The 26,655-nt window shown below is 53.4% G+C and overlaps 1 protein-coding gene across 9 annotated transcripts in view; it reads left to right on the plus strand.

Annotated features, from left to right (window-relative positions):
* Positions 1–15,372, plus strand: part of SEC14L1 (SEC14 like lipid binding 1) — a 53,275-nt gene extending 37,903 nt beyond the window's left edge. For 7 of the 9 annotated variants that reach the window (XM_027624987.2, XM_027624988.2, XM_027624983.2 and 4 more), the window contains 11 exons: positions 631–740; positions 2,384–2,573; positions 4,295–4,383; positions 5,044–5,114; positions 6,538–6,709; positions 7,029–7,163; positions 8,796–8,930; positions 11,036–11,287; positions 12,416–12,594; positions 12,867–12,968; positions 14,843–15,372. In XM_027624987.2, coding sequence (XP_027480788.2) covers positions 631–740; positions 2,384–2,573; positions 4,295–4,383; positions 5,044–5,114; positions 6,538–6,709; positions 7,029–7,163; positions 8,796–8,930; positions 11,036–11,287; positions 12,416–12,594; positions 12,867–12,968; positions 14,843–14,858 — 1,451 coding nt within the window. In that variant the 3' untranslated portion in view covers positions 14,859–15,372. Of the gene's footprint in view, positions 1–630; positions 741–2,383; positions 2,574–4,294; positions 4,384–5,043; positions 5,115–6,537; positions 6,710–7,028; positions 7,164–8,795; positions 8,931–11,035; positions 11,288–12,415; positions 12,595–12,866 lie in introns of all 9 variants that reach the window. The other 2 variants (XM_027624991.2, XM_027624985.2) reach the window with 2 other exon arrangements.
* The last annotated feature ends 11,283 nt before the right edge of the window (positions 15,373–26,655 follow it).

Here is a 26,655-nt window from a genome sequence, read left to right on the forward strand (position 1 = left end):
ACACAAGAAGATTCTACCACTCACAAGTTTTGTTAAAGTATTGCTGTCTCTCTTTCCACACTTTCTTCTCTGCAGCTAAACTGTGCCATCCATTTGCCGTGCAGTAGGCAGCAGGTGACAGGTGTTTTAATTGGTTTGGGGACACGTTTTATTTTTACATCTCGTGAATGTTTGCTGTATTTATGGTACCCCATCACGAAGAAGAAGATTTCTTATATTCTTGAGTACAGTAGCTCTATTCAGAATAGGTTTAAGTCCACATACTTATTTTATTTCATAGTCTTATGTAGGTCCTGTTTAAGTTTGAATTAAAATAATCTCTCAATAACTGTTACAGATTTTCTTCTGCCGTGACTACTATTAAGACTTTGCAAATAGAGTTGACCACGGGGTGATCAGGGAATATAACTGATTGAATCAGTAGCCTGGCCTGGGGCCTGGTCAGTGATTAGCTCTTACAGACTATCACTGAGGGTCTCGAGGGGGCCAGCTTAGCTCTGCTGTCCCTGGGGTGTCATTGAGTTCTGTGACTTGGGGACCACACTTAACGTTCCTGAGCAGGATGACTTTGGAAGCCTTCACGTTCCCAGTGTTCTTTGTGTAAATGTCGTCATGTAACTTACATTCCAGACAAACTAGATGCAGACTACATCAAGAGATACCTGGGTGACTTGACCCCGCTACAGGAGAGCTGCCTGATCCGGCTTCGCCAGTGGCTCCAGGAGACCCACAAAGGCAAAGTGAGAACTGGCACCCATGTACAGGCGTGCTGTCTGTGGAGCTGTGGACCCTGGTCCCGTTCGTAGTTACTCAGTACATGTTCCCGATCGCCATAGCTGGGGATGTCCCTCTCAGCCCCAGCATCACTGGCTCTGTATCTCTGGGTGTGGCATCTGAGTCCCTCATGGAGAGTCATGATGCCCTTCTACGTACAATCAGCTGTGCTTTTCTCGGTTTACCAGAGGAGGGTCTCCCGTAAAAACAATTACAGGTCAAGCTACAAAGCAATATTATATTCCAAGTATTCAGACTTTTTAAAAAATATGTATTTATTTATTTATTTTAGATGGAGCAGGGGCAGGGGTAGAGGGCGAAGAGGGAGAGAGTATCCAGCAGACTCCCTGCTGCGCCAGGAGGTCCGTGCGGGGCTCGATCCCATGACCCTGAGGTCACAACCTGAGCTGAACCCAAGAGTCAGATGCTCAACTGACTGAGCCACCTAGGCGCCCCCAAGTATTCAGACATTTTAATTATCAGAAGCTTTGGAAGGAGTCCACAGATTATTCCAAGACCAGCAGTGTTTGAGCTTTCATTTTGAGGTTTTTGGTAGAATTTTAGCCTTGTTAAGGAATCCCGTTTTTCTCATACTAAGCCTCATACTGATGGGGGGCGAGTGGTGAGCACAGGCAGGTTGGCGTGTCCGGCTGGGTACTGGCACCACTCAGTAAAGGGAAGCCGGGGTTGCATGGAGCCGGCCTGCTCTAGAACTCTGTCCACCTGGGTTACTAGAGCCACATCCTGAGGACTGTTTAGTGTCAGTTGTCGGGAGCACAACCATTGTAGTGATGGCTGTCATTTGTTGTGCATACACTGTGTACTAGACGCTCTTAGGGTCTTTATGAGGTCCTCCAGCAGCCCTCTGAGGTGGTGTTTTTATCATGTGAGGGAACTGAGGCGCAGAGCAGTGAGGTCACTTGCCTGAGGCCTTCCAGCGAGTGAGTGCTGGGGTGAGGATTTGAAGCCAGGCCCTTTGCTTCCGGCACCCACATCCTTTCTGAGTGGCAGCGACACCCTCTGAGTGCCTTGAGTTGCTCTCCCGGCAGTGGGGTTGTTGGCAGGCTCCCCACCCGCCGCCTTCCTGTCCCCTGTGGACCCGCGGCGTGCATCAGTGAGCGCATGGCCACAGAGGAAGATGGCCAGGCCAGATGAGACTTCTTTTTCACTCAGAGAAGTCGACGTATCCGATAGCAGACTTTAGAGGAGGTGTGTGTTAGGAAGCCCCCCCCCCCCCCCCCACCAAAACCAACAACACTTCTGTATTCGAACTTTTGTTCTGGTGTAATATAGAAAAGTGCACCCAGATCATAATCATAAATCGGTCCAGTGAATTGAAGCATCTGATGTTTAACAAATTGTTTATGCCTTTGCTCTACTTGGCTGAAACTAAAATGGAATACTATAAAGATTATTCAGATTAATGATACCAGTTTTCTAAAGCATTGAGGAAGGTTTTTTTAGTAACGGCTAATTTTAAATAGTGCAAAAATGCAGCTCCCTCTGGATGAGAAGTGACAGTTTTAGAGTTTTATTCCCTTAGTAACTTGGTTTTTTTTTCCCTTAGCAACTTTTAACACTGCTTAGAAACTTCTTTTTCTCTGAATAGATCCCAAAAGATGAGCATATTCTTCGGTTCTTACGCGCCCGGGACTTCAATATCGACAAAGCCAGAGAGATCATGTGTCAGTCTTTGACTTGGCGAAAGCAGCACCAGGTGGACTACATTCTTGAGACCTGGAGCCCTCCCCAGGTCCTTCAGGACTACTACGCGGGAGGCTGGCACCATCATGACAAAGGTGGGCTGGGCATCCCGGACATGCTTCAAGGCCACGTTGTGCAGAGTTGAAGGGACCCGTGAATGCCTGGGCCCTCCCTCTCCCAGGGTGGCGCCCATTCATCACGGCCAGCCCCACAACACCCTGCCCACTCGGAAGCCTCCTGAGGTCCCCCATAGAGCAGCAGGTGCGGGCTGTCTGCTCTTCTCTCGGCTCATGGCCCCTTGGCCACCAAGTTTCTTCACCTCCTTTCTTAGTCACAAAGACTTTGTTTCGACTTACTTAAAAAACCCGCAAGTTTGAGGGCAGTGTTTTCAGGAGCACAGTGCTAGTAAAGAACTTTTAATAACTTAAATCCCTACAAGATCTGTAACAATATGTAGCCAGGTTTTCTACATCGAAACAGCGAAGAACTTCAGCTCTGTTTTGGGCAGGAAGCAAAACATAAGCCAAGGAAGTGATAGCGTAAAACGAAGGGTAAGCTAAGTGAGCAGGGTTCTCTCGGATTGCATCCAAGGCACGCCCTGCAGGAAAGCGGGCATTGCCAGAGGCATGCTCGGTATTTCCTGGTTTGGAGTTGGACAGTGGACGGAACGGAACCGTGGACGTGGAGCACGCACAGGGATGGCCGTGGGCTCCCTCCCCCTCCAGGCAGATTCTTCCAGAATGGCACAGCTCGGATTTGTCTGTTTTCTGGACTGCATCTTTTGTACTTTTCCAGACTAATTGTAGCTCTGTTCGTTTTTGCTAGCAACATATATTTATTCTACTTTCCCACCTTTCAAAGATTAAAGTTTGGTAGTGAAATATTAACAAATGTGTCTTATAAATGTCAGGAGACACTTTTCATACATCTTCCTTTCAACAAGATTTGGGAGCATAAAGACATTCTTGTTTTAAGTAGAACATTGATCTAGTTCAGACCGGGTGATAAATACAAGGAGAATTTGGACTTTGTCAGGATGACAGGACTGACCCTCCGTTAACAGAAGACAAGGCTTAGTTGCTTGTCAGCAGCAGCTTCCGTTCCTGTCCTTTCTGCTGCTCCCCTGTGACCCCAAGTGTCAGGAGTCCAGATTCTGGAGAATCTGCTGACTCAGGGGGATGCTGTGGCCATCGAGATCTTTTCCCATTTATGTAGCTGGCCTGTGATGACAGGGCATTTGTATAGTGAATGAGATTCCTCTCAGGTTTCATCCATTAGACCTTCGGGGTGTAAACATGTAGAGCCAAGATGTGCTGGTTGGTATGGATTTAAAAATTTCCTGGAAGGACTCATTTATTCTGATCCTTTGGATGGGAATCAAGGGAAGCTGGCTTTTTAAAAAAAATCTAGACTTTAACTTACTGATAACTCATGAAATGAAAAAAAAATTGTTTTCTCTAAGATACAAAATTTTAAAATACTCCATATTCACAGAAAATGTGTCTCTGGATCTTCTGAGGTCCCCCGGCTTGAAAGTCAGCTCTGCTCAACCCCCTGGTTGTTTAAGTGAGGAGGCCAAGCCTAGCAATGGCCTCGGTCGGTGACGGTGGTTGGAGCCAGATGAGAGAGAGGTTGAGTTGCACTTGGTGCCTCTCATCCTGGGCAGAGGGGCAGTGGTTGGGGGGAATCTCCTGTACACACAGCCAGCTGCAGCTTCTAAGTGGGAAAGCACGCTCCTTGTTAAGGTCCCTAGAGTTGTACCGTCAGCTTCTCATCAGGAGTGGTGCTGATTATACCTTTGCTTCCCCTCCTGCAGACGGGCGGCCACTATACGTTCTCAGGCTGGGGCAGATGGACACCAAGGGCTTGGTGAGGGCCCTCGGGGAGGAGGCTCTGCTGCGATACGTAAGTGCTTCCTGCGGAGGTCGCTGCCCCCTTCCTTGCCAGCAGGGTGGTGATCTTAACAGCTATTAGAGCAAGCATGCAGTGCTTTTGTAATTAGGCCAATCTATTAATATATTTTTAAAATTTCAAAAGAGGGCACGGAAATTATAAAAATGTTTTTCACAGGGAAGCATCAACAAAAAAATCTGTATAGCCACTCAAGATGACTTTGTGGGGACTGATTTGGGGTCTTCTTGTTTCATTGCCATGGTCCCCCCCCCCCCCGCCCCCCACTCTCCTTTTGAGCTGTCTCTCGGATCAGACCGCTTCAGGGCATTCTTTTCCCGGCACTTCCTTACTCGCAGGTCTTCACATCTCTTATCTGGACGGTTATAAATGCCTCCTCCCGGTTCCCCTTCCACTTCGGCCTCCACAGCGTGGGCAGTTATGAAGGGAAGAGTGTGCTTAAATTAAAAACCAAACAAACGGGCACCTGGGTGGCTCAGTCGGTTAAGCATCTGCCTTCGGCTCAGGTCATGATCCCAGGGTCCTGGGATCGAGCCCTGCGTCAGGCTCCCTTCCCCACTCAGTGGGCTTTATTACTGTCTCTTTGTTTCATAGCTTGACACAGTGGCGTTACTTAGACTAATCATGGGCTTTTTATGGCCATTTTACACACAGGTTCTCTCCATAAACGAAGAAGGGCTGAGACGGTGTGAAGAAAATACAAAAGTCTTTGGTCGACCTATCAGGTAGATGTTGATTTTGTTTTTCCTTCCAGCTTATTGAGAATGTGAGGTAAATATTTCTAGTTGACTTTTAGGACCAAAATCTGGTTTGATTTTTAGGCTTTTAGATTTCTAGAGCCAAATCTAAATAGCTTCCCATTTTTTGCAGTGTTCCAGAAGGTAGAAGATAAATAACATGTAATTCGGTCAGTTGGGAAGGATAGGTGCTGGATTTTGGTATTTCTGACCCTGAGTGAGACATTGTTGTCACCTCAGTCTGAGTGGGTCGGTCTGCCTTGTTAGTCTGCATGGTCCTTGGGAGCCCAGGGTCGCAGGTTGGTTTTGTTCGTTTGTTTTAGTTGCAGGGGCACAAGGAAATTATTCTGTATTTCTAAACCATACTTGTAGTTATGGTAAACTATTTGGAAAATGTGCAGTGGTTCAGAGGTGGACACTAGAAGGGCATAGCGGGTTTACTGGTATGGAAGTTCCACCATGACAGGAAGGAGTTTTTTTTTTTCTTTTTTCTTTAAATTTTTATTGTTATGTTAATCACCATACATTGCATCATTAGTTCTTGATGTAGTGTTCCATGATTCATTGTTTGTGCATAACACCCAGTGCTCCACGCAGAACGTGCCCTCTTTAATACCCATCACCAGGCTAACCCATCCCCCCACCTCCCTCCCCACTAGAACCCTCACTTTGTCTTTCAGAGTCCATCGTCTCTCATGGTTCGTCTCCCCCTCCGATTTACTCCCGTTCATTTTTCCCCTCCTGCTATCTTCTTCTTCTTTTTTTTTTTTCTTAACATATATTGCATTATTGGTTTCAGAGGTACAGGTCTGTGATTCAACAGTCTTACACAATTCACAGCGCTCACCATAGCACATACCCTCCCCAATGTCTATCACCCAGCCACCCCATCCCTCCCACCCCCCACCACTCCAGCAACCCTCAGTTTGTTTCCTGAGATTAGGAGTTGACAGGAAGGAGTTTTGAGGGTTTTCTGTTCCCTGCTGTATTGTCAGCTCCTGAGACACTGCTGGGTTAGTGGGTATTTGTTGAAGAAGAGCTTCTTGAAGTTCAGTCACACGATGCGTTAAAAAGCCAGATTCCTGCCCTGTTAGGTCTGTGGAGGTGGCCCAGCATGTCAAGCCCAGCGTGTCACCTTGTTTTCTGGGTCACAGGCAGGTCCGAATGAGGTGGTTATTAATTGTCAATTGAGGTTTTGCTATTCCAGGGATTGGTCCTACCACGCTGATCCCGTATGTATCATACAAGTAGATAGAAATACAGTTCATAACACTTTAATTTTTAGAAACTGGTGTATTTTTGGAAATGGATATAAATGATGGTTTTGTAATAGCCAGAAGAAGATAGCTTAGGACGTGGTTTGCACGCGTGCCGTGTCTAGCGAGTAGCTCACACGTCTGCACCCCTGCAGTTCGTGGACCTGCCTGGTGGACCTGGAGGGACTCAACATGCGCCACCTGTGGAGACCCGGCGTCAAGGCCTTGCTGCGCATCATAGAGGTGGTGGAGGCCAACTACCCTGAGACGCTCGGCCGCCTGCTCATTCTCCGTGCTCCCCGCGTGTTCCCCGTCCTCTGGACGCTGGTGGGTGTGGGCCCTGGTTTGGGGAAACGGTTGGCCATTCAGAAGGTGGAGAGGTGTGCATTCGTATCCCTGTGTCTGTTCGTCTGAACTAGTCAGGAAATAACAAATGTGGAAAGATACACACTTTCTCAAATAATTTAAGGGAAGGAAGAATTCATGAGAGTCCTTTTGTCACGCAAATAGACTTTACGGAAAAAGTGTATCACGCTTCCTACCCCTACCCGCACCCACCCACTCATACTGTCACACGGTAATTTTAATCCTTGGAAATCAGACAGCAAAGCAAAATGACCACGTGGTCCTTTCTCGTTACTTACAGGTTAGTCCCTTCATCGATGACAACACCAGAAGGAAATTCCTGATTTATGCCGGAAATGACTACCAGGGTCCCGGAGGCCTGCTGGACTACATCGATAAAGAGATTATTCCAGATTTCCTGAGCGGGGAGTGTATGGTATGTGTTTAGGCAAAGCAGCTGTACGTCTGGCCGCTTCCCAGGGGTAGGGAAGGCGGGTGTTGGTTGGTACACATGATTTTCAGAACTTTTAGTTTGGATTATTGTTTTTTGTTTTGTTTTGTTTTTCTTTATTTTGCTGACATTTTTCTGACCCAGGGTTAACCTACATAGAACCGTTTAGGTAATGGTTGACAAATGCACGTTTCTTCATTGTTACTTGCTAATGAGAATTTGTTTTAGAACCTAATGTAGTTGCAGCTTGCTTTATTCACTCAGCTTTGTGTGGATCAGATTTCTTAATAACTATTTTGAGGAGCTATGCATTTTATAGAAACACTTTTAAAAACTCAAAGTGATTCTGCAGGATCTCCTCCTTGACAATAAATAAGGATAACATTTTGAAGGGGACACATTAAGGGAAATACTTTTATAATCTGGGGTTTTTGATACATGGCGTTGCTAGGGTATCAGGCAGCCATGTCCACTTCTATGCCCTGAACTGTGATGAGGGGTCCTTGAGGACCTTACAGCCCGCAGGGCGTGCCCTGCTGACACAAGGGCAAGGGAGGCCAAAGGCTGCAGAGGCCCAGGTGGCTTCCTGAAGTGACAGCAGAAGCCAGAGGGGAGTGTGGTTCTCCTTAGAGAAAGGATCTCTATCATCCTCATAGAAAATAGAGTTGTCCTTCTGAGATGTGACACACTGGATTTGATGCACGTATTTACCTAACGAACCCGGTTTTCAGGGGAGTCTCGGGTTGGTTAGAGGAGTTTGAACAGCATCCAGATTCAGCTTTCAGGGCCTCGGTCCTGCTGTCAAGAACTGCAGACATCAGCACGGCGTGGTACCAGGTTGCCAAGGAGTTGCCGGCCCCTCCCTCACCGAGGGCCATGAGATTAAACCAGGAGGTGCGCTGTGTAGCAACCCACAGGCAACTCCCATTACGAACGGTCCCAAGTGCTTGGTCCTTCTGATGGTGAGCTGGAGCAGAGGGAGACCTGACTCACAGCACGTTGGGCCGACCCTGATGTGCTCCCCACTGTGAGAGTCCTCCTCATTCGTCCGTGGGTCCAGGCTCTTCTCGGCTCTCCTGTGCTCCCTGCTTCCCTGCTCCGGGTCCGTCTGAGGTCTTCCACCGGAGACTGTCTCTGGGTCACCGCCTCCCAGGGCCGGTAGTGCAAGAGGTGCTGGGATTCTGTGAACTTCAGTATTGAGTCACTAGGTCAAGGTCAACTAGGAAATGTATGAAGTATACAGATTTTAATTCAACCCAGCCTGTAGTTGCTGAGAATAAAACTTTTCTTCATACCATGTTTTCTCTTTACAGTACAGTGTAACTGCTTGTAATTCTCCCAAGAACTAGAGTTCCTAGTGGGGTCCAGCACCTCACACTTAGTAGTGTAAATTCTGTGGTAAATTAGCTTCAACATGTTCTCATTTAGTTAAACTAAGACAGGTAGATTTAAGAGGTTTTAAAAATTTACATTGCTGAGTCATGCAGAAGCTGTTGGACATTGCCAGTGTGTTCCATTCCCTAAGCAGCTGGGGGCGTACGGGCCTTGATGGAGTGTCGGCTTTCAGGGGGGTCCCTTCTGTGTGCACAGCTTTTACTGCTATGTTTGTGTTTCCAGTGCGAAGTGCCCGAGGGCGGACTGGTCCCCAAGTCTCTGTACAGGACTGCAGAGGAGCTGGAGAACGAGGACCTCAGGCTCTGGACCGAGACCATCTACCAGTCTGCAAGCGTCTTCAAAGGAGCCCCGCATGAGGTGCGCCGCCCGCACCCAGGGCCCGGGGTGGCGGGGCCCCTTCTCCCAACAGACACTTTCTTCGGCGGGTCTTCCCAATAGGATTTACTTTAGAAGAATCAAATGGTTTTTCTGGTCTTTGTCTTTAGATTTTTGTTGTTGTTGTTGTTGTTTCAGATCTTTAGTTGAGGTAAAAGTCTGCACTGACGTACAGGCATCTCAAGGGATCTGCTCCTGGAAGGAGGTTGGGCCTCCTGGCCTCTGCTTTACCAGAGACCCCTGAGCACAGGAATGAGTCGCATGTGGAAGGGTTTTCCTGTGGAAGATTGTTGACTCTCAAATCTAGTTTATTTAACGATTATGTAGGGCTGGTTTCATTTTCTGTTTTTTCGTGACCGGGCTTTGATTATTTACATTTTTTAAGAGATTTGCACATTTTTGTAAGTCATATGGAGTGAGGAGAAAGTAGCACATCTCTGTTTTCCCTTCTTGCTGTCACACTGGGTGTGGAAGCAAGAGTATTCCTGTGTTTTGCAAACACTGTGTGTCCTGTGACATTGTGAGTGGTCTGAGCGGTGAGGGCTGACAACCAAGGCACCTTTCCTGAGCTCTGGGCAGATTTGTTTGTGCCTCAGGGGTCGTTGCTGAGGACGGGGGCGCTGGGCACTGAGCCAGCGTTCAGTGCGCAGGGGCTGTGGGCTCAGGCTGTTGGTGGTAGCCGGGAGCTGACCCCTTATTGCCATCCGCCATTTGTCCTTGCTGGCCTGTGTTCTAGCATGGCCGACCCATCCCTTGTGGGGCAGGTAGGTACTGTTGCTGTGTTTGAACAAGTAGAGGCAGATTTGGTCTGCCTCATTCGTAGGTTCTGTAGGGGAAGTCTCAGATTTTCATGACTGTGTCTTGAGGATTATTTATATTAATTCCTTATTTGGAGACCAGGCTTGAGGAGGTGGAGTTCTTATTTCTCTTAGGTAACTCGCTCGTCTCTGGTAGGGAACTCCGTGGCATAGGGCGTTTCTTGTGCGTCACAGGGTATCTGTGAAATGTGAAAGTTTTCTACATCAGAATGCTAAACCCTGCTTTGGGGGTGAAGTAAAACACAAATCAGGGACACAAGAGCCCTGAAATGAAGGTTGAATTCAGTGTCCCCACGGTAAGTGCAGGAAGGAGGGTGCCTGTCAGCAGAGGGGGCTGCGTCCCGGGAGATCTCGGCCCTTGGGGAGCCACTGTGCTGCGGAAGGCCCGTCGCTGTTCCCAGACAGGACTCTTGTGCTCCGGGGAGTCTGCTCTTCAGGGAGATTCCGAGTTGGTGAATGTGTGGTGAGAAGTAGCAGTGGTGGAATCGAGGAGTCTGTCTGACTGACGACAGGCAGCCGAGCGCCGAAGAGCAAGCAGCCAGACGGGTCTCACAGGGGGGCACGGCCTCCGCTGAGGTCTCACAGCTGGGTTCAGTTCTCACATCCCTCCCACAGTAATGTTTTAAACTCTCTGACTTTGATCATTCCCTGCTGCAAACCCTTCCAGGGGCTCTGTTAGGAAGTTTGGGTTTTGGGTTGGCACTCAGTCCCCGGGGCCGCGGCCCCTCCTCTGCCCCGGGCCACGTGGCTCTTTTCTCCCCACGCTGCCACTGTTCCTTGAGAGTCTGTCCCCTCCCCCTGCCCGGAACGCTTCCTCCTGTTCTTCCATGTGCCCTTTATTTAGCTCCCACCTTCTCTGGGACTATCCTTGTGCTCATCCACCTAGAACAATCCATGGAACCACTTCTGTACCATCTTGAGTCACTTCTGCTCTGTGTTGTTAAGGCGTTTGTACAGCCAGGAGCCAGTGTGTCCGAGTGCTACGGATCGTGCAGTGGGAAGTCTGGGCTGTAGGTGCAGCTGAGGCAGAGCGCAGAGCTTGGCACGTGACATGGAGCAGGAAGGTTGGGAGGAGGGAGAGCAGGAAAGGCTGGGTGGCAGAACGGTGGGTGCGGGTGAGGACACAGTTGGTGGGACGTGTCTCCCTCCCTCCCACAACACACACGGCTGGGCCCAGAAGCTCCCCCAAGGACGAAGCTGCCACAGTGTCGGCACGGGACTGGGGGGCTCGTGCTTGCCTTGGTTGCTTAATGCACTCTCTTTTTCCAGATCCTCATTCAGATTGTGGATGCCTCTTCAGTGATCACTTGGGATTTTGACGTGTGCAAAGGGGACATTGTCTTCAACATCTACCACTCCAAGAGGTCGCCCCAGCCTCCCAAAAAGGACTCCCTGGGGGCACACAGCATTACTTCCCCAGGAGGGAATAACGTGCAGCTAATAGACAGAGTCTGGCAGCTGGGCCGTGACTACAGCATGGTGGAGTCACCTCTGATCTGCAAAGAAGGGGAAAGCGTGCAGGTAGAGCCCTCTGTGACTCTCTACAGCTTGGGTATTTTGTCTTCAAAAAGAAGGGTCTTTTGCTTCATTGCTGTCCTGCGCGGCTGGCACTCTGTCTGCGGGGAGCCCGCAGGGGTGTGCGGCGTCAGTTACGGTCAGAGTGACCCAGGAAGCCCCACTGAGACTCCGAAGAGAGGGAACTCAGCCCTGAGCAGGGGTTTTGGAATGAATCCATAACTTTTATCTAAAGTGCATGAGTTTTCTTCAGAAGTTAGTTTCACAAGAGCGACGTGGAAGGAAGGGAGAGGCATTCGGTGCACGTGGACAGCTGGGATCCAGACTTCACTGAGAGGACAGTCACCCCAAATAGCAGGGAGACAAGCAAGTGCTGAGGGAGCTGTTAGCTGTCATTACTGAGCATTCTCATTCATTTAAAAATGCTCTGTCAGTTCATTTTTCACATTTTGGCCAGTTATTTTGAGTGCTTGTACTAAGAACGGTGGTTCTTGGGTGCTTCTGGCCTGCATAATAGATGCATAATTTTGCTGCCTTTACAGTTTTCAGGGATGAGCCTGTCAGTGTTTGGTGGTCTGAGAAGTAGAATAAAAGAGAGTATTTTATTTAGTTTTAAAAGTAATGGATGGTTTAAGCTTCAGAATTAAATGAAGAAAGTAATTTTCATAGGTTGACATTGTACTTCAGATTGCCATCCTTTTAACCAGAATGCTCTAGTAAGATCATTGGAAGCAGGTCCAGGAGAGCACTGCCTGGTCAGATGATCTTTCTTGACCCCCTTAAGGCTGAATGAAGGGCCCCCTGAGCTCTCTCATCCCGCCTCTCCAGGCGCCTGCTTCTGTTGTGGCCTTGCCCCCCCCCCCCCCCAAAAGCTGCAAGTCCCTGGGGTGGGCAGACACGGAGAGCCCCTCCCCGAGGCCTGCGCAGCTCTTGGGAGGGGCCTCGCTGCAGGGCCGGAGGCCGCATGGGACTGGCCCCTGAGCGAGGAGTTGGTCCTCCAACCACGGAGGTGGCCGGCCGTCGCTGCTGAATCTGAGTAGGCCCGGGGAAGCCCACAGGTGGTGTCTGCCAGGGTCCATGGAAGGTAGGGGCTTGGAAGTAAGTTCTCAGGCGGTGGTGCCTGACTCGTTCCAGGGCTCACACGTGACAAGATGGCCGGGCTTCTACATCCTGCAGTGGAGATTCCACAGCATGCCCGCGTGCGCCGCCACCAACCTGCCCCGGGTGGACGATGTGCTGGCCTCCCTGCAGGTGTCGTCCCACAAGTGCAAAGTGATGTACTACACCGAAGTGATCGGCTCCGAGGATTTCCGGTACGGGCTCCCCACCCCCAGGGCCACCGCAGCACCACGGGTGTGGGCAGGGGGGCTCCGCAAGGGTGGTGGGGCTCGGGGGCGGGTGGGAGTGGCCTTTGGGCCATCTGTTGTGGCCGGTTGATGACGTCATCTGTGGGCCGGGCCAGCAGGGAGCCACGGTTCTGGGAGAGCCTGCTTTGTGAGTGCTGTGGGGGCCGAGTGGGCCGCGGGGAGCGAGGGCGGCCCGCAGTGGGGTCCTCACGCCTCGCCCCTCCCGGTGCTGTTTGCAGAGGCTCTATGACCAGCCTGGAGTCCAGCCACAGCGGGTTCTCCCAGCTGAGCGCCGCCACCACCTCCTCCAGCCAGTCTCAGTCCAGCTCCATGATTTCCAGGTAGTGCCGCAGCGCCCGTGCCCAGGGCGCGGAGGGGACAGCGCGCCTCCTCGGACAGCCTGCCGCGTTCCGCCACCCGCCCGGCGGCCACACTGTGCAGACTTCTCACCCTCTAGGTAGCAGATAGCTCTCCAGATGGCACATGTAGTGCTTGATCCCAGACTGTCTCGACAGGTAGTTGTAACTCTAACTCCATAGCCATAGATTTTGTATACAGTGTGCACAAAATCAAACCAGAGCACAAGGGCTCTCTTGAAAGAAAAGTAGTTTATATACAATTAAGAGGTTGACTTCGTCTCAAATGTTGATGCAAAAAATGTTTCCAGCAACCTCCACGCCCTGTCCGTTAGCGGATGAATTCCTACACCATCCTTCAGAGGTGACCCACCTTCCTACACGGGGCAGGAACCATCAGCTCGTCCCCACACCACGTCACAGTGTCACCCTCTGCTGTTAGCCGGCATGGCCCACAGATCGAGGGGCCGCCCACTAGGCACCTGTCCTTCGAGCAGCGCTGCTTCCGTGGGGAGCACTTGGGGGCAGCCTGCAGGAGCACCTCGCTTGGGCCCCGCGGGCGGGTGACCCGCTGTCCTGCAGTGGGTGCGGGTGGGCCCGGGGGCTCTCGGGGACCCCCCCCCCCACGGTGCCAGGAGAGCACCACCACCATTAAACAGCTTCTCTTTCCTCCTTTCCACATCTTTCTGGTACTTTCAGAGCAGGATTTTTCTGTATGTGAACTCGCGCGGAAGGGATTCTTTCCCTTTTCCTTCTGGTATGTTCTTACCTGCAAATGCTAGTTCTGAACTCACTCTAGACTTAGGTCCCCTCTGCCTCCTCTTAGCTTGATAGCGTCAGAGCCCGTGCGGTCTTTCTAGTCACTAGAAGGCTGTTGTGACGACTCAGTCATGTTTGCCATTTTGAAGTTGTCCAGTGTCCATCTGCGCTGATGAGTGTTCTTGCCGTGCGGCCGCTCCAGGAGAGCATGCGGCTTACAGGAGCCCCGCTGCTTCATAGAAGGACATTGCCTACGTGTGGGGGGTGTGCGCGGCAGTGGGGGCACATGCGTGTGAGTGAGGCAGCGCGTGGGGGCACACGTGGGTGAGCGTGACAATATGTGTGGCACGTGTGTGCAAGTGTGGCATTGGGGGCACGTGAGTGTGGGGGTGCATGGGGGTGGGGGTGTGGGTGGGCATCAGTGTGGTGTTGGTGAGAAACGGGGCAAGTAGAAAGTGAGATAAGTTACAAGGGATTCTTCTTCGAAGCAAATCAGAGCATGAGCTTGGTTTGCCTTCTTTGTTTTGTTTTTGATTCCCAATTCTTGTGTTGGCCCATGTTTTTTTCAGCTTTTTATGGGAAAAGCAGGTCATTTGCGAATCTGTCTGGATGTTGCGTAGGGTCAGCGTTTGTGATAAGGATGTGATGTGTGGTGTCGTGTGTTGGAAGAGGCTTTGTTTTTAAAGATATGTGCCACAGCCCACGTGGCCGTTAGCGGCAGGTGTGAGAAGCACGGAAGCCTGGGCCGCATTGCTTGCCATCCGCTCTCGAGGCCCGAGGTGGGTGGCTGCAGGGTGGACAGGCGTGGGCCCTGCGGGCGAGCCCCAGTGGGCTCGTGAGGAACGCCGGGTCAGGGAGGCCCCCAAGGCGGCCCGCACAACTGAAGACTGGGCTTCTCCGTGGTTGCCGGCCTTCCCGGAGTGTGGGGCCTCTGAAAAGATACGCTCGCCATTGGCACCTAAAGCCTTGTTTCCAGAAAGCACAGTAGGCTTGGTTAGTGCCCCTGTGCTGCTTCCGATCAGTGCTTCCTGCTTCTAAATTATAAGGACCTGAAGATGGTCCCTTCCTTCTCTTTCTTTCTCTCTCTCTCTGTGTCTCAGATGGCGATTTTGCTGACAGCTGCCAAGAAAACGCTTCCCTCCACAGTCCACCTCAGCCCAGGGATGTCTGTAGAACTGCTTGAGTTGCAGCCATTCCCTCCCCCTCCCCCAGTCTGAAGACGTGTTCGTTTTAAGTTGGCTCAGAAGTGGCACTGTCTTGTCCCCAGAGAGTTGAATGCGTCTCTCAGAGTTCAAAGCACATCACTGCGCAGACGCCTGCAGGGTTCCTCATGAGTGACACGGCACCTGCTTCTCCTTGGAGGGGGCCGCGGGCGCCCGGACCCGGACTCTGCCCCTACTTCCAGTGCCCTGCGCTCTCACACTCCGCCTTTCTCCTGCACTAAGGGTTCTTTTGATTTCCCCTCTATTACTAGTGTCTTAACTCACTTTTCTTCCTAAATTCATTATTTGCATATCAAATTCTGTAAATGTTTTGTAAACATATTACCTCACTCTTGGTAATACAATACTGATAGTCTTTAAAAGATTTTTTTACTGTTATCAATAATAAACGTGAACTGTTTAAAGAAGAGAATGTCTCTTTCTTCCTGTGAAACGTGAAGCATCAGCCTCCCTTGGAGTGTGGACTGAGCAGATGTGGGGTGGTGAGCAGGTGCGTGGATGTCCGCACATCCGTAGCTCAGTCTGAGTTTGAGTTTGCCAGCAAGCGAGAGAGGTGATGTGCGTCATTCCCGCCTCAGCAGCACCTGTGTTGCTCACTGAGGCCTCGGCGTGTTGCCGGAGGAAGGGCAGGGTTTACACCAGTTCCTTTCGGGCTCTGAGTCCTCTGCCTGCCCTCCTGTCAGGCCTGCTCTTACCAAGCTGTTGGGTTAGCATCGGATTCTCACGGCGGCGGCAGGAGAAAACCCGTGTTACCTGGTGCTGTCTCGGCCGTCTCAGAACGTAGTGAAAGTGGGCTGTCCTGAACGACGGTCCCCGTGTTCTTTTGGGCCGCCGGACCTTGAGTACGTATTTCTCCTTAAACACATCCCTTCGTTTCATACCTGAGCACAACCGTAGGGCGCCTGTCAGTTCTCCGGTCAAGGCAGAGGTGTTCTCAGTAAAATGTTGTCGTGACAGACCAATGAATCGGTTTTTGTTTTTTTTTTTAAGATTTTGAGTGAGTGAGAGAGCACAAGCAGGGACAGCAGCAGAGGGAGACGGAGAGGGAGCAGCAGACCCCCAGCTGAGCGGGGAGCCTGACGTGGGGCTCCATCCCAGAGATCCCAGAGCCCCGGGATCGTGACCTGAGCCAAAGGCAGACACTCAACTGACTGAGCCCCCCAGCGCCCCCCAGTGAATCAGTTTTGTTTGAAAGGGCTTTGGAAAGCAGGGGTTCTGGGAACAGGGTAGTGGCATCCCGTGTAAAAACAGCAGCTAGACTGCAAAGCCTCAAACCTGCAGCCATCTGAATTGTGGGCTTAAAAGGGGTTAAAATGGCAACGTTTGTTACTTATCTTCTACCACAATGAAAAACCGCTATGGACAGCATTCACAGTCTAGGTGATAAGGTATCTGCACAAACCCCGAACAGAGGCACAAACCAGCAACAGTCATAAGCCCCAGTGTTCAACAGTGTTCAGTCTGATGGACGGGAGCAGGACCTGGGTTAAGCCCTCCTTCCGATGGTGGATGCCAGGGCCGTGGGCGAGGGGCCTGTGGGGTGGGGCGGTCGGCCCCTTGGAGCTTCCAGCACGGCCTGACGGGGCTCCCTGCCAGGAAGGGTCCCACACTGAGGGAAACCCACCAGGAGTGGAATGAAAGCTAAGCAGGACGGGGCCTACACGAGGGAGAGAAGGCGGAAGCAGGGCCGGAGCCGGGAAAGCTCTGGAAGCAAAGGGACACATTTTTTAAAACTTCCCAAAAATGACAGAAGAGGGCGCTCTGTAGAATTAGAAATGCTTTCTTGAAGCCCCTTTCATTCTGAAAGTTTATGACATACTTTCACATAAAAAAAAGCATCAGAAAAGCCTCCAAGTCCAGTCCATGCGAAGCTGAGAATGAGAAGGGCATCCTACAGACAAGGAAAGGCCAGAAGGATGCGCCTACAAAACCCGCAAACGTATAAATGGTTTCTTTTTCTCCTTGAAGCACAGCGAACACGCGACGTTTTAGTTTTGGGGGTGCGGCTGCGGATTCCACGGTTCCGTGCGTGGCTCCGTGCTCTCCACGACCGGTGTGGCCGCCGCCTGTCACGACATCGTCACGGTGCCGTTGACATCCCCATGCCGGGGTCCCTCTGGTCTCCGTGACTGACCGACTTGGTGACTGGAAGTTCGTGCTGCGTCAGCCCCGCCCCCTCTGGCGACCACCAGTCCTCTGGGTGGGAGAGTCTCTGCTTTGGGCTTTTTTTAAGGAACCCAAAGACATTAAGAGAGTAGACATGACAGGAAAGAATGTATTAGAAAAGCTCAGAAACAAAGTGACAAGAATTAGAAATGAATGAAACCACTTCAGAAATTCAGATGGAATTAGGAGGACATAAAGTGGAAGATGCCACAGATAAGGCTCTAAGGGAAAAGCTCCAAAGGGGAGAATCAGACAAGTCAGGAAGGACAGAGGTGAAGAGATGTCGAAGGGGACACGGCTTGAAGGTGAGCGAAGCAGGAAGCCCAGTCCCGAGAGATACTTCGGTGAGACTGAGGCATCCGGGGGGAACTCAGGCTTCCCAAAGGCTGAGCTTTGTGGGGGAAGAAATAGAATAATTGGGATTTTCAAGGAAAGAAAGAGGAAGCCTCGGAACTTCTAGCCAGCAGCACAGCACATCGGGGTCAGGTGGCCGCACGCCCTCCTGCCAAGTCCGGAGAGGGTGCCAGGGTGCAGGGGGCGACCGAGGACGGGGGCCTTAGGGCCAGCGAGGCTGCAGAGGGGAGAGGGGGGTACGTGTTGGCTACCGCCCTATGTCTGTATCAGACAACTTTTTCAAAAACGGGGCGGGAAACAGGGACAGCGTACGCGAAAGTTTCTGTTTTTCATAACCAGTGGCAGCGTTCCCATGGGTCATCTGAGAGTCTTGGTCTGTGATATGGGTGCGTCTGTGTGGGACCAGCCCAACCGCAGTGAGAGCCCCCAGCCCCCCGTGGTGGTTTCGTCACGGGAAGCCCCGTGGGTGTGGGGGAGTCCGGCAGCTCCAGGGGGCTGAGTCGTTTGTTGGACCCATGCACTTTTCTAGATCCCTGTTTTATCTTATAAAACAGAGGTTTGTGGGTGGTGGTGTTTTTAGTTAGGGTTTTAGACAGGTAATTTGCCTCGAGGGACAGTAACACCGGCTGTCTTGCTGGGACTCAGGCTTTCTTTCCTTTGTCCAGATCACCAAAGCACCAGTTGGGGCTGCTGAGGCCTGCAGCTTCTGGCCCATCCCGGGCTTGTGTGTGCAGGACAGCGAAGCCGAGCCCACTCGCTGGCGGCAGGTGACTGCGAAGCTCAGCGCTGCTCTCCAGGAGGACGGTCCCGTGAGAGTCGAGCCCCTTGCCCGTGCTTCTCCGATAGAAGTGGCTAGACCTCTCCTGCTCTGACCTTGCCTTTGGGTTTAAGAACTCGGTCTCCAGGACCCGTGTTGACACCCACTGGGAAACAGTCATGAGCCCTCGGATATGCAAATCACTGAGCCTCCGTGCATCAGCCCAGCTGCTCTGTGTCCTGTGACCCGTGAAGGAGAGAACAATCTGCGGCCTGCTCTCTGGGCTATTTCTGGGAACCAGCGAGGGGCAAGAGGCCTGGCTGCAGGGAGGAAGGCGCTCCCAGCTCCATCTGTAGAGCAGCGTGGGTCCGTGGAGTTGAACCCGGTCTACACCCATGATCTGACAGTCCTGGTGCTACAGCCAGAGTGAAGCCCAAGCTCAGCCACCCAGGCCGCTGAAGCTCAAGGTAGTCCTGGCTCTAGCCCGGGAAGTCCCTCCCGGATGCCACCTTGTGGCCGCATGGGAGACACGGCACCCTCCGTTCCCAGCTGGGGTGGTGGTGACGTCCTTTCTCCCGCTCTGCCCTGCAAGTCAGAGCCATGGGAGGACATTCTCTAGCCCTCATGTCTCCGGAAATCTCTCAGAAGGGGTGCCATAGTTAATGTGTCAGTTTGGCTGGGCCATGCGGTACCCAGATATTTGGTCAAACATTATCCTGGGTGTTTGTGTGGAGGTGCTTTTTTGCACGAGATTAACAATGACATGGGTAGAGTGAGTGAAGCAGATCGCTTTTCCTAATGCAGGTGGGTCTTGTCCAATCAGTTGAAGTCCTGAATAGAACAAAAGGCTGCCCTCCCCAAAGGAAGAGAGGATTCCCCCTGCCTAGTGGTCTTCAAACTGGGATATCAGCTTTTTCTTGCCTTCGGACTAAAAAGTTGTCTCCTTCTGGGTCTCAAACCTGCTGGCCTTTGGACCAGAATAATACCATCAAGCCCTCCAGAGTCTCCAGCTTGCCAACTGCAGACCTTGGGACCTGTCAGCCTCCGTAATCGTGCAAGCCCATTCCCTACATCAGAACTCCTTCTATATACGCGTTCTCTTGATTCCGACTCTCTGGAGAACCCTGACTAATACAGGAAGTGTACTCCGAAACCCTGGAATTGCAAAGCCTTTGACTTTTACAAAAAACCTGGTTAATCTGGAATCATCTTTCTCTGGTTTGTGTGTATGTGTTTTGGTTTAGGATTTTTTTTTCCATCAATAGGCTTATTTTTCTAAGTGTAGAATAAAATTACGGACTGTTAAAGTTGAGTTGGGGAAGACTAAAATGGTCTAGTTGCAGCTCTCGCAGCTTAAGGATGGTCAAGCCCGGAGCGGGGAGGGGGCTGTACCTGAGCAGGTGGCTGCGAGTCCAGCAGGCTGGGGGACGTTGGGCAAGCCACTGAGCCTCCCCGAGCCCAGCTTCTCACTGTGAAGGCCAAGTCCGGAGCCCTCCAAAGTCCCTTCCATCTTGTTGCCATCACTGACCGTGGAATGGGAGGAGGCAGGTCCATCTCACTGGGGTCGTTGTCAAGACACAAGAAGCAAATGATGATTAGACCGTGTTCACTTCCAAGTGCTCTGCAAACGTGAGGTGTTCTGTATAGTTCCGGTCTTGCCTAGGGCATGGGAGCGGAGTACTGGGCCCGGGCCGAGGACATATCAGTGCCTGCTCCTCTGGGAAGACGGTACACTGGACATCGGATGGAAGACACGCCACTAAAGGGGAGGCCAGAAGGAACAGCTTGAAGTTAGAAGCAAGTAAGAAAGCTTAATGGCATGCTCTCCTCCCTCTTCCCGAGAGGGAATGAGATGGCCACGGGGTGGCAGGGGGCCGTGGGGGGAATGTGTCACCCGACTGCCCCTCCGCTCCGGTGCCCGTGGAATGGAAGGACAGACAGCTTATTGGACTGAACACCTGTTGGAGCCAGGGGCTGTGGAGGGGGCCAGTGTGCCCTGGAGAGCTGTACCCAGCCCTCCTGGCACTTTCTCTCTTCCCCACATGTCACCCTCGGCGGGGGGGGGGGGGCTGCTTTTCAGGGTTCTCATCCCACAGAGTCGAAGACTGAATCTCGGGGACACAAGAGGGTGGAGTGATAGTTTATTAAGTGAAGGTGAGAACAGATAGAAAGCTCTCTAGAGTGAGAGGGGTCCTGAATGGGTTGCCCTTTCTCTTCTTTAAAAAAAATTAAAGCATTTCTGTGGACCCCTAAAAGAATCGTGGGCCCTGGGCCCTGCTCCCAGAGGCTGGAAAGCCTCTGCGGACACGGCCTGCCCCAGCCCAGAAGGGGGCAGGGGAAGGGACCCTCCCCACTGCGCTAATCCTTGAGCCCTGCTGGGGCTGCCCTGGGAGCGGCCCCCGAAAGCTCTGCCTGCGGGGATGCCGCTGCCCACTTGTGCGCCTGGCGTTGGCGTCGGCGTGGGGGTGTGCTGGGTCAGTCTGCGCACCAGGGTGGGTGTAGAACTCAGCACCCTTCCGAGGGGTGTGGAAGGGATGTGGCAGTCGGTGCACTCAGGTCCTGGGGAGCTGCTGCTTCCTTGGGCCTGGGGGCTCTGGCCAGTCTGCGGAGCGCTCGCCCCTCGGACCCTGCTCACGGTCTGATTGCTCCCAGTGGGAGGCGCCAGCCCTCAGCTCAGCCTGAGCTTCAGAAGAGCACAGTACACTCTGCTTCTAGAAGTCTCCATGGCCATGTGGGGAGGGGCCCCTGGAGGTCTTCAGTGAGTCAGTCTGTTTCCAGCCTTTCGATGTGCCTACGCTGGCTTAGCTTGCAGAGCCTAGGAGCTGGGGGGTGTCAGGCATTGTGACAAGCCCTGCTTGGCGGGGTCATACCCTCTGCCCTGGAGAAGCATCTGGGGAAGGGGTCCCTATGCTGGTGCTAGGGAGGTGCCCAGGGATTGAGCTCAGGCCATACTGTTTCTGAGCTGCCCCACTGCCCTCTGGGGCGTCTCCTCCATACCCTTCTACCTCCAGTGCATCTCTCCTTATATTTACTTTTCTGCCTAACTGACACTCACCCTATGCCACAGAATCTCTGGCTTCAGCCCTCCCTGTGGCCCCCCGCCCAAGGAGGGCTTGGAGGGAGCCCACAGAGGCTGGGCAGAAAGACAGGGCCGGCCCAGGGAGAGCAGGCTCATGATGGTGGCAGGTGCCCCTCCCCGTCCTGGGAGTGCAGAGGGCAGACCTATGGGCCAGACCCTCACTTGCCCCCTTTACTCATGGCCTCCGACTGGGCCCCAGTGTGAGTGTTCTCCGAAGGAGCACATGGATAAATTAATTTATTCTTTGTTGACTCTGAAAGTCACGTCTAAAGCTCCCCAGCAGAATCCGTGCGAATCCCTTTTCCTAGAGGCACTGTCATTTGTCAGTGGAGCTGAGCTGAGCCTGGACTAGCAGTGGACTTGGGCCTCCTGGGCCCCCTGCCCTGCTCCATTCTCCTTCCCGGGCCCCACACCTGCTTGGCCCCCAGGCCTTTGTCCCTGCTGTTCCCAGCACCTGGAACCCTGACCCCCTTCCCCCCTCCCTGGGAAGGAGGCCTCAGGAAGCTCTTCGTGTTCCTATGAACCCTGCACGGACTCTGCAACCCCAAGACCTTTGTGGAACTGGCTTGTTGCCCCATTCTAGACTGGAAGGTTCTTCATGGGGTCGGGGTAGGGGCTGGCTTGGTGGTGTGGCCCCCCCAGACTGCGCCCCCCACCCCCCCGGGCCCTGCAGCTGCTCATGTGTCCCACCCTGCAGCCCCAGCTTCCAGAAGCCACGCGGCTGCTGGGTAGGCAGCCAGTGGCTGCTTCTTACAGATGGGAGTCCCAGTGTGTCCCTTTCCCCTTCGAAACCCAGGGAGCCTGCTTCCTATATTACATCCTTTTGTTTGAAGCAGCGAAGATGATCTCCGTTCTCCTGACTGTTGTCCCACGTGGTGACGTGTGCCGGGAGGAAAGTAAGCGTGGCGAGGGACAGGTTGATGGGGTGGGATGGGGGGGTCGCAGTCTTCAACCGGGTGAGCAGGAAAGGCCTCACTCGAAGGACGTGAGGGAGCCAGCCTAGCAGATTTCCGGGAGAACGTTCTAGAATGAGGGAGGCGCTAACACAGAGGCCACAGGACACGTATGTTCAGCAGGAGGGCTGTGGTGGAGAGACCTCAGTTCACGAGGCGCCGCAACCACGCGGACCTCGCCGGGACGGCTCCAGCCAACGGGCAGTGTCACCTCTGGGCGTGGGGGGAGCACTTCCCCGGGACCGCCTGGGTCGGTGTCGCCGTGTGGTGTGGCTGCAGCCTCGGGGGGCTGCCTGACCCTCAGGGGCCTCGTGCAAGTAGGAAGTAAATGCGTCTGTGATGTCAGGGTTTGCCGTCACCCCTGCAGGACCAAGCTCATCCTGACAAATAGGCGTGAGGCCAGTGGGGGGGGGGGGGGGTGGGCGGGGCGGCCAGGCCCCAAAAGGCCTTGGGGCTCCGGCGAGGCCACCAGCTTGCGGCTCCAGCTCTGAATGAGATGGGAGCAGCGGTCTTGTCACGTGGCTTGGGCTCTTTGGTTTTGAGTAGAACATTTTAATCCTTATGATGTCAAATTTCTTTTCCTTTCCTGAACAGCGTCTGGGTTTTACATCTTACTCAGGACTTCCCCACGTGAAACTCTCCTACAGTTTCTTCAGGTTCTTCCGTGGTTTTACTTTTTTTACATTTACATGTAAATGTCTGATGCACCTGATGTTGGGTTTTGTGTCAAGAGTGACGTAATGACTTGGTTAGTCCTAAATCGTTCTCCAGGTTTGGTGGCTGTAGGACAAAACTCACTTCCAGCTCTTCAGAACCCTCTTGGGGGTGCCCAGATGGCTCAGGCGGTGGGATGTGTGACTCTTGATCTCGGGGTTGTGAGTTCGAGCCCCCTGTTGGGTGTGGAGATGACTTAAAAATAAAATCTTAAAAAACCCACAAAAACTCTCTTGAGACATGCTTAGGGACTGTGGCTGGTCGGGGCAGGGAGGCCGGGGTGGACAGCCGCAGGTAGCTGGGAGATCCAGGGCCAGCTGGGCAGCTGCTGGGGGACATCGAGGCAGGTCTAAGTGTTGAAATATTGCAGGAATAAATTGCAGCCCCGAAGCCTGCGAGCCTGGGCGTCCGCCCCGCACACCTTCCCTGATGGCCGAGAGCGCCCTCACGTGGACGGCGTCCCTGGGCCCTGCTGTCAGCACGCCGGGACAGCGTTTACTCAGCAGAAGCACGCAGCCTAATAACCCACAGGCTGTTTTCCGAGAACCAGTGATTTATTTTATTGCCTCATTTTTAAGCACTTCAGCGTGCCTCCCAAGAGGCTGTTTGGTTTGGAAAATCACAAGAGAAGATGCGGACTGCGAGCGGGGAGCGCTTCTCTGCACCTGCCGGGGCGCCAGCCTGCTCGCGCGGGGGCCGGACGTTCGGGGCCTCTGGCCGAGGTGCGCCCCCTGTGCCGGCTCTGGCTCCTAGTGCACGTCTGGAAGGGGCGCACCGGCCGTCAGTAGAAGACGAAGATGGGTTTCTCTGCGTCTGGAAGCACGAAGTGAACATGGATCAGTTTCAGGGGCATTGTGGTGGCCTCCTGCAGGGGCCCCGACCTGTCTCCAGGTGCCCGGCCAGCCGCCACCGCTAAGGAAATGCACAGACAGAGGTCACCGACACTCTGAGGATCCCGCATGGGACACTCTGGCCTCTCGGCCGTCTGCCCTCACTGTTCTCCGCTCTTCCCAGAGTGGAGGAAGCTCCTGAGAGCCGTCACCAAGGCTCCCTGGAAGGCCTCAAGGACCGTGGAGAAAGGGCAGTGAACCTTTTCCACTTCCCCAGTTTGTGTTCTGTCCAGTAAGACATGACCTGTGCCGTTGTCCTCACAGCCCGATCTGGACTTGGAATGGGCGGGGGTTGGTCTACCCCAGGGTCCCTCGGCCTCGGCACTGTTGACATTCTGGACGGGATAATCCCTTGCTGTGCAAGCTGTCTAGTGCACTGTGGGATGTGCCGTGGTATCCCTGGCCTCTCGATGCCACTGGCATCCCTTAGTTGTGACAACCAACCGTGTCTCCAGACATTCCTCACTGTCCCCTGGGTGGGTGAGACCATCCCTGGTGAGAATCATGGTTCTGATCCAACACTCTTAGGACTGGGGGGAAGAAACTGAGGCCCAGGGAGGTTGAGACGTTTGCTCAAAGTAACACAGCGAGTCCATGGTGGTGGAGCCGGGGTTTGACCTCTCGCCCTGGCCTCCCAGGTTGGTGCTCGGTCCGTTGCGAACGCAGCCGCAGATGCGATGAGCATGAATTTAACAAAAGGTATAACTGGACTTCCTCCAGGGTCCAGTTCTCCCCCGGAAATCATGGGGAAGATCGTGAATGCGCAGGCAGGTCAGAAAATTAACCTCCTTGGCAATGCAGAGAGCCGAGAGCGTTTGAGTGCCAGGCCCCAGCGCGGATCCGCTCCCACCCGATCCTGCACAGAGAACACAGCCTTCCAGCTGGGGAGCCTGGACATTTGGACGACAGTGAAGAAGTTCCCTCCAGACTGGCGGTTTTGCTTAAGCTTCACAGTGGTGCCTTCATCATCGTCACCGATAAATACCGCAGACTCCAAGTGCATGACATGCTCCTCTTGTGAGACAGTGGCCCACAGTCTGCTCAATAAACACCTTCCCAGGACACCAGACCGTGTGTTCAGATGTGTTCTGGGAAGGGCTGTTGAAAGGAACCCCCAAGAAGAATCCTTCTGTGATGCCAGATTCCCCTGGTGATTACTTCCTGATTTGGTGTTTAATAAATGAAATTCAGCACGGTGTGGAATTTTCCTAAAGCACCAACACATTTATTTGGAGGTGGGGTAGGAGCAGGGTGTGTGTTGCGGGGGGCGGTCAGACACAGCCTAAGGACTGAGTTTGTCTGTATTAGAACAGGATACATAGGTTCTTTCATGCAGTGGATTCTCCAGTCCTAGAGTTAGCAGCTCTGGCACACAATATGCGAGTCGGGGGATGTTACACTCAAAGGAGCAAACACTGGCTCTGTTTTCAGCCTGGTTTCCTGTCTCCTTTGGGATGCGGTGTGGGACCTGCCTCTTGACTGCAGCCTTGCTGCATGTCTGCCGGCCAAGATGCACGCGGCCCCGATGTGGCTCATTTTCCTGCCAGGAGCCAGGGAAACCCGGGGAGCCCGAGCCCTCAGCTCTGGGGAGGCGCTCAGACCTAAATCTAAATCTCAGGAGGGTTATTCTCCGGATGAGGTGAGCTTGCATGCATCGGGCCTGGCCTGTCCATGGGAAGAGTTCTGGAACGATCAGCCACGGGGAAGGCAGATAATGACAGCGATGCCAGGCTGACTCAAGGCCTTGCAGTCAGACACTCAGAGGTGATCACAAGTGGCCCGGAACCTCCAGGGCTCTGGGCTGCGGCTGGGACCCTGGGGCCGCTGCCCTCGTCCAGGCCCAGACCAGCCTGGTGGCGTCACGGGCTCTCTGCTCTGCTGTGCTGTCCTCCAGCATCCTTTCACAGCCTATGGAGATGGTTTTGGTGCCAGGGGAAGACAGGTGGGAGAGCAAACCTCGGCCTGCCTGGGCACCCAGCGACCCCCGGCGGCGGCCCTGCAGCTGCGGTCCTGGATGGGCCCACTGCCAGAGCAAGTCAGGTTGGTCTCTGCCCCAGGGCCTTTGCACCTGCCACCTCCCCGTCTGTGGTATTCTCTCCCAGGTGTTGGCATGGCAGTCCCTCCTCTGACTACCTTACCCAAATGGCACCACCCATCCAGGCACTTTGGCACTCTCCTCCTAAGTGCCCCAGGTGTCTGTCCCCACCAGATTCACACCCCATGAGAACAGGGACCTCATTTGCTGTGTTCAGTGCTATGGCTCCAGAGTCCAGAAGAATGTCCAACAGGTGGGAGCGGCTGAATGGAGGGATGGCTGAAGGTAGATGATCGAGGTCCTTAGGTGCGCGAGAAGGCTGTGGGGGCAGGGGGCTGGGTCTCCAGGCCCTCCGGGGCTGCAGACCGTGTGGTCCAGAGCGCTAGCTTGGGTGGGTGAGGTCAGAGTCCCAGCCCGCTGCCCGGCCGGGGGGCCCCAAGTGAGCCTGCAGTGCAGGGAGCCTCGCTCTGAAGGGGAAGCCCGGAAGACACTTCAGCTGCAGGGGCGCACGCAGAGGGCAGGACATGGCAGCCTCTGTGTCTCCCGCCCTACCTGCCGCAGCTCCCGGATAATGACCGATCAGTCAGCTCCCGCAATGAGCAGGGGCGCAGATCTGCTTCTGTCGCTGGGACCCCCAACAGACGGCCGTGCAGGCCACAGGGAGAAGAGGAGGCTCGGGGACTAAGCTGCGGGCTGAGATAGACCCCCAATCGGCCTGGCTGCTCGGGCCGGGACTGGGCCC

This window comes from Zalophus californianus, chromosome 16 (assembly GCF_009762305.2).
Source record: "Zalophus californianus isolate mZalCal1 chromosome 16, mZalCal1.pri.v2, whole genome shotgun sequence".
Classification (NCBI taxonomy): Eukaryota; Metazoa; Chordata; class Mammalia; order Carnivora; family Otariidae; genus Zalophus; species Zalophus californianus.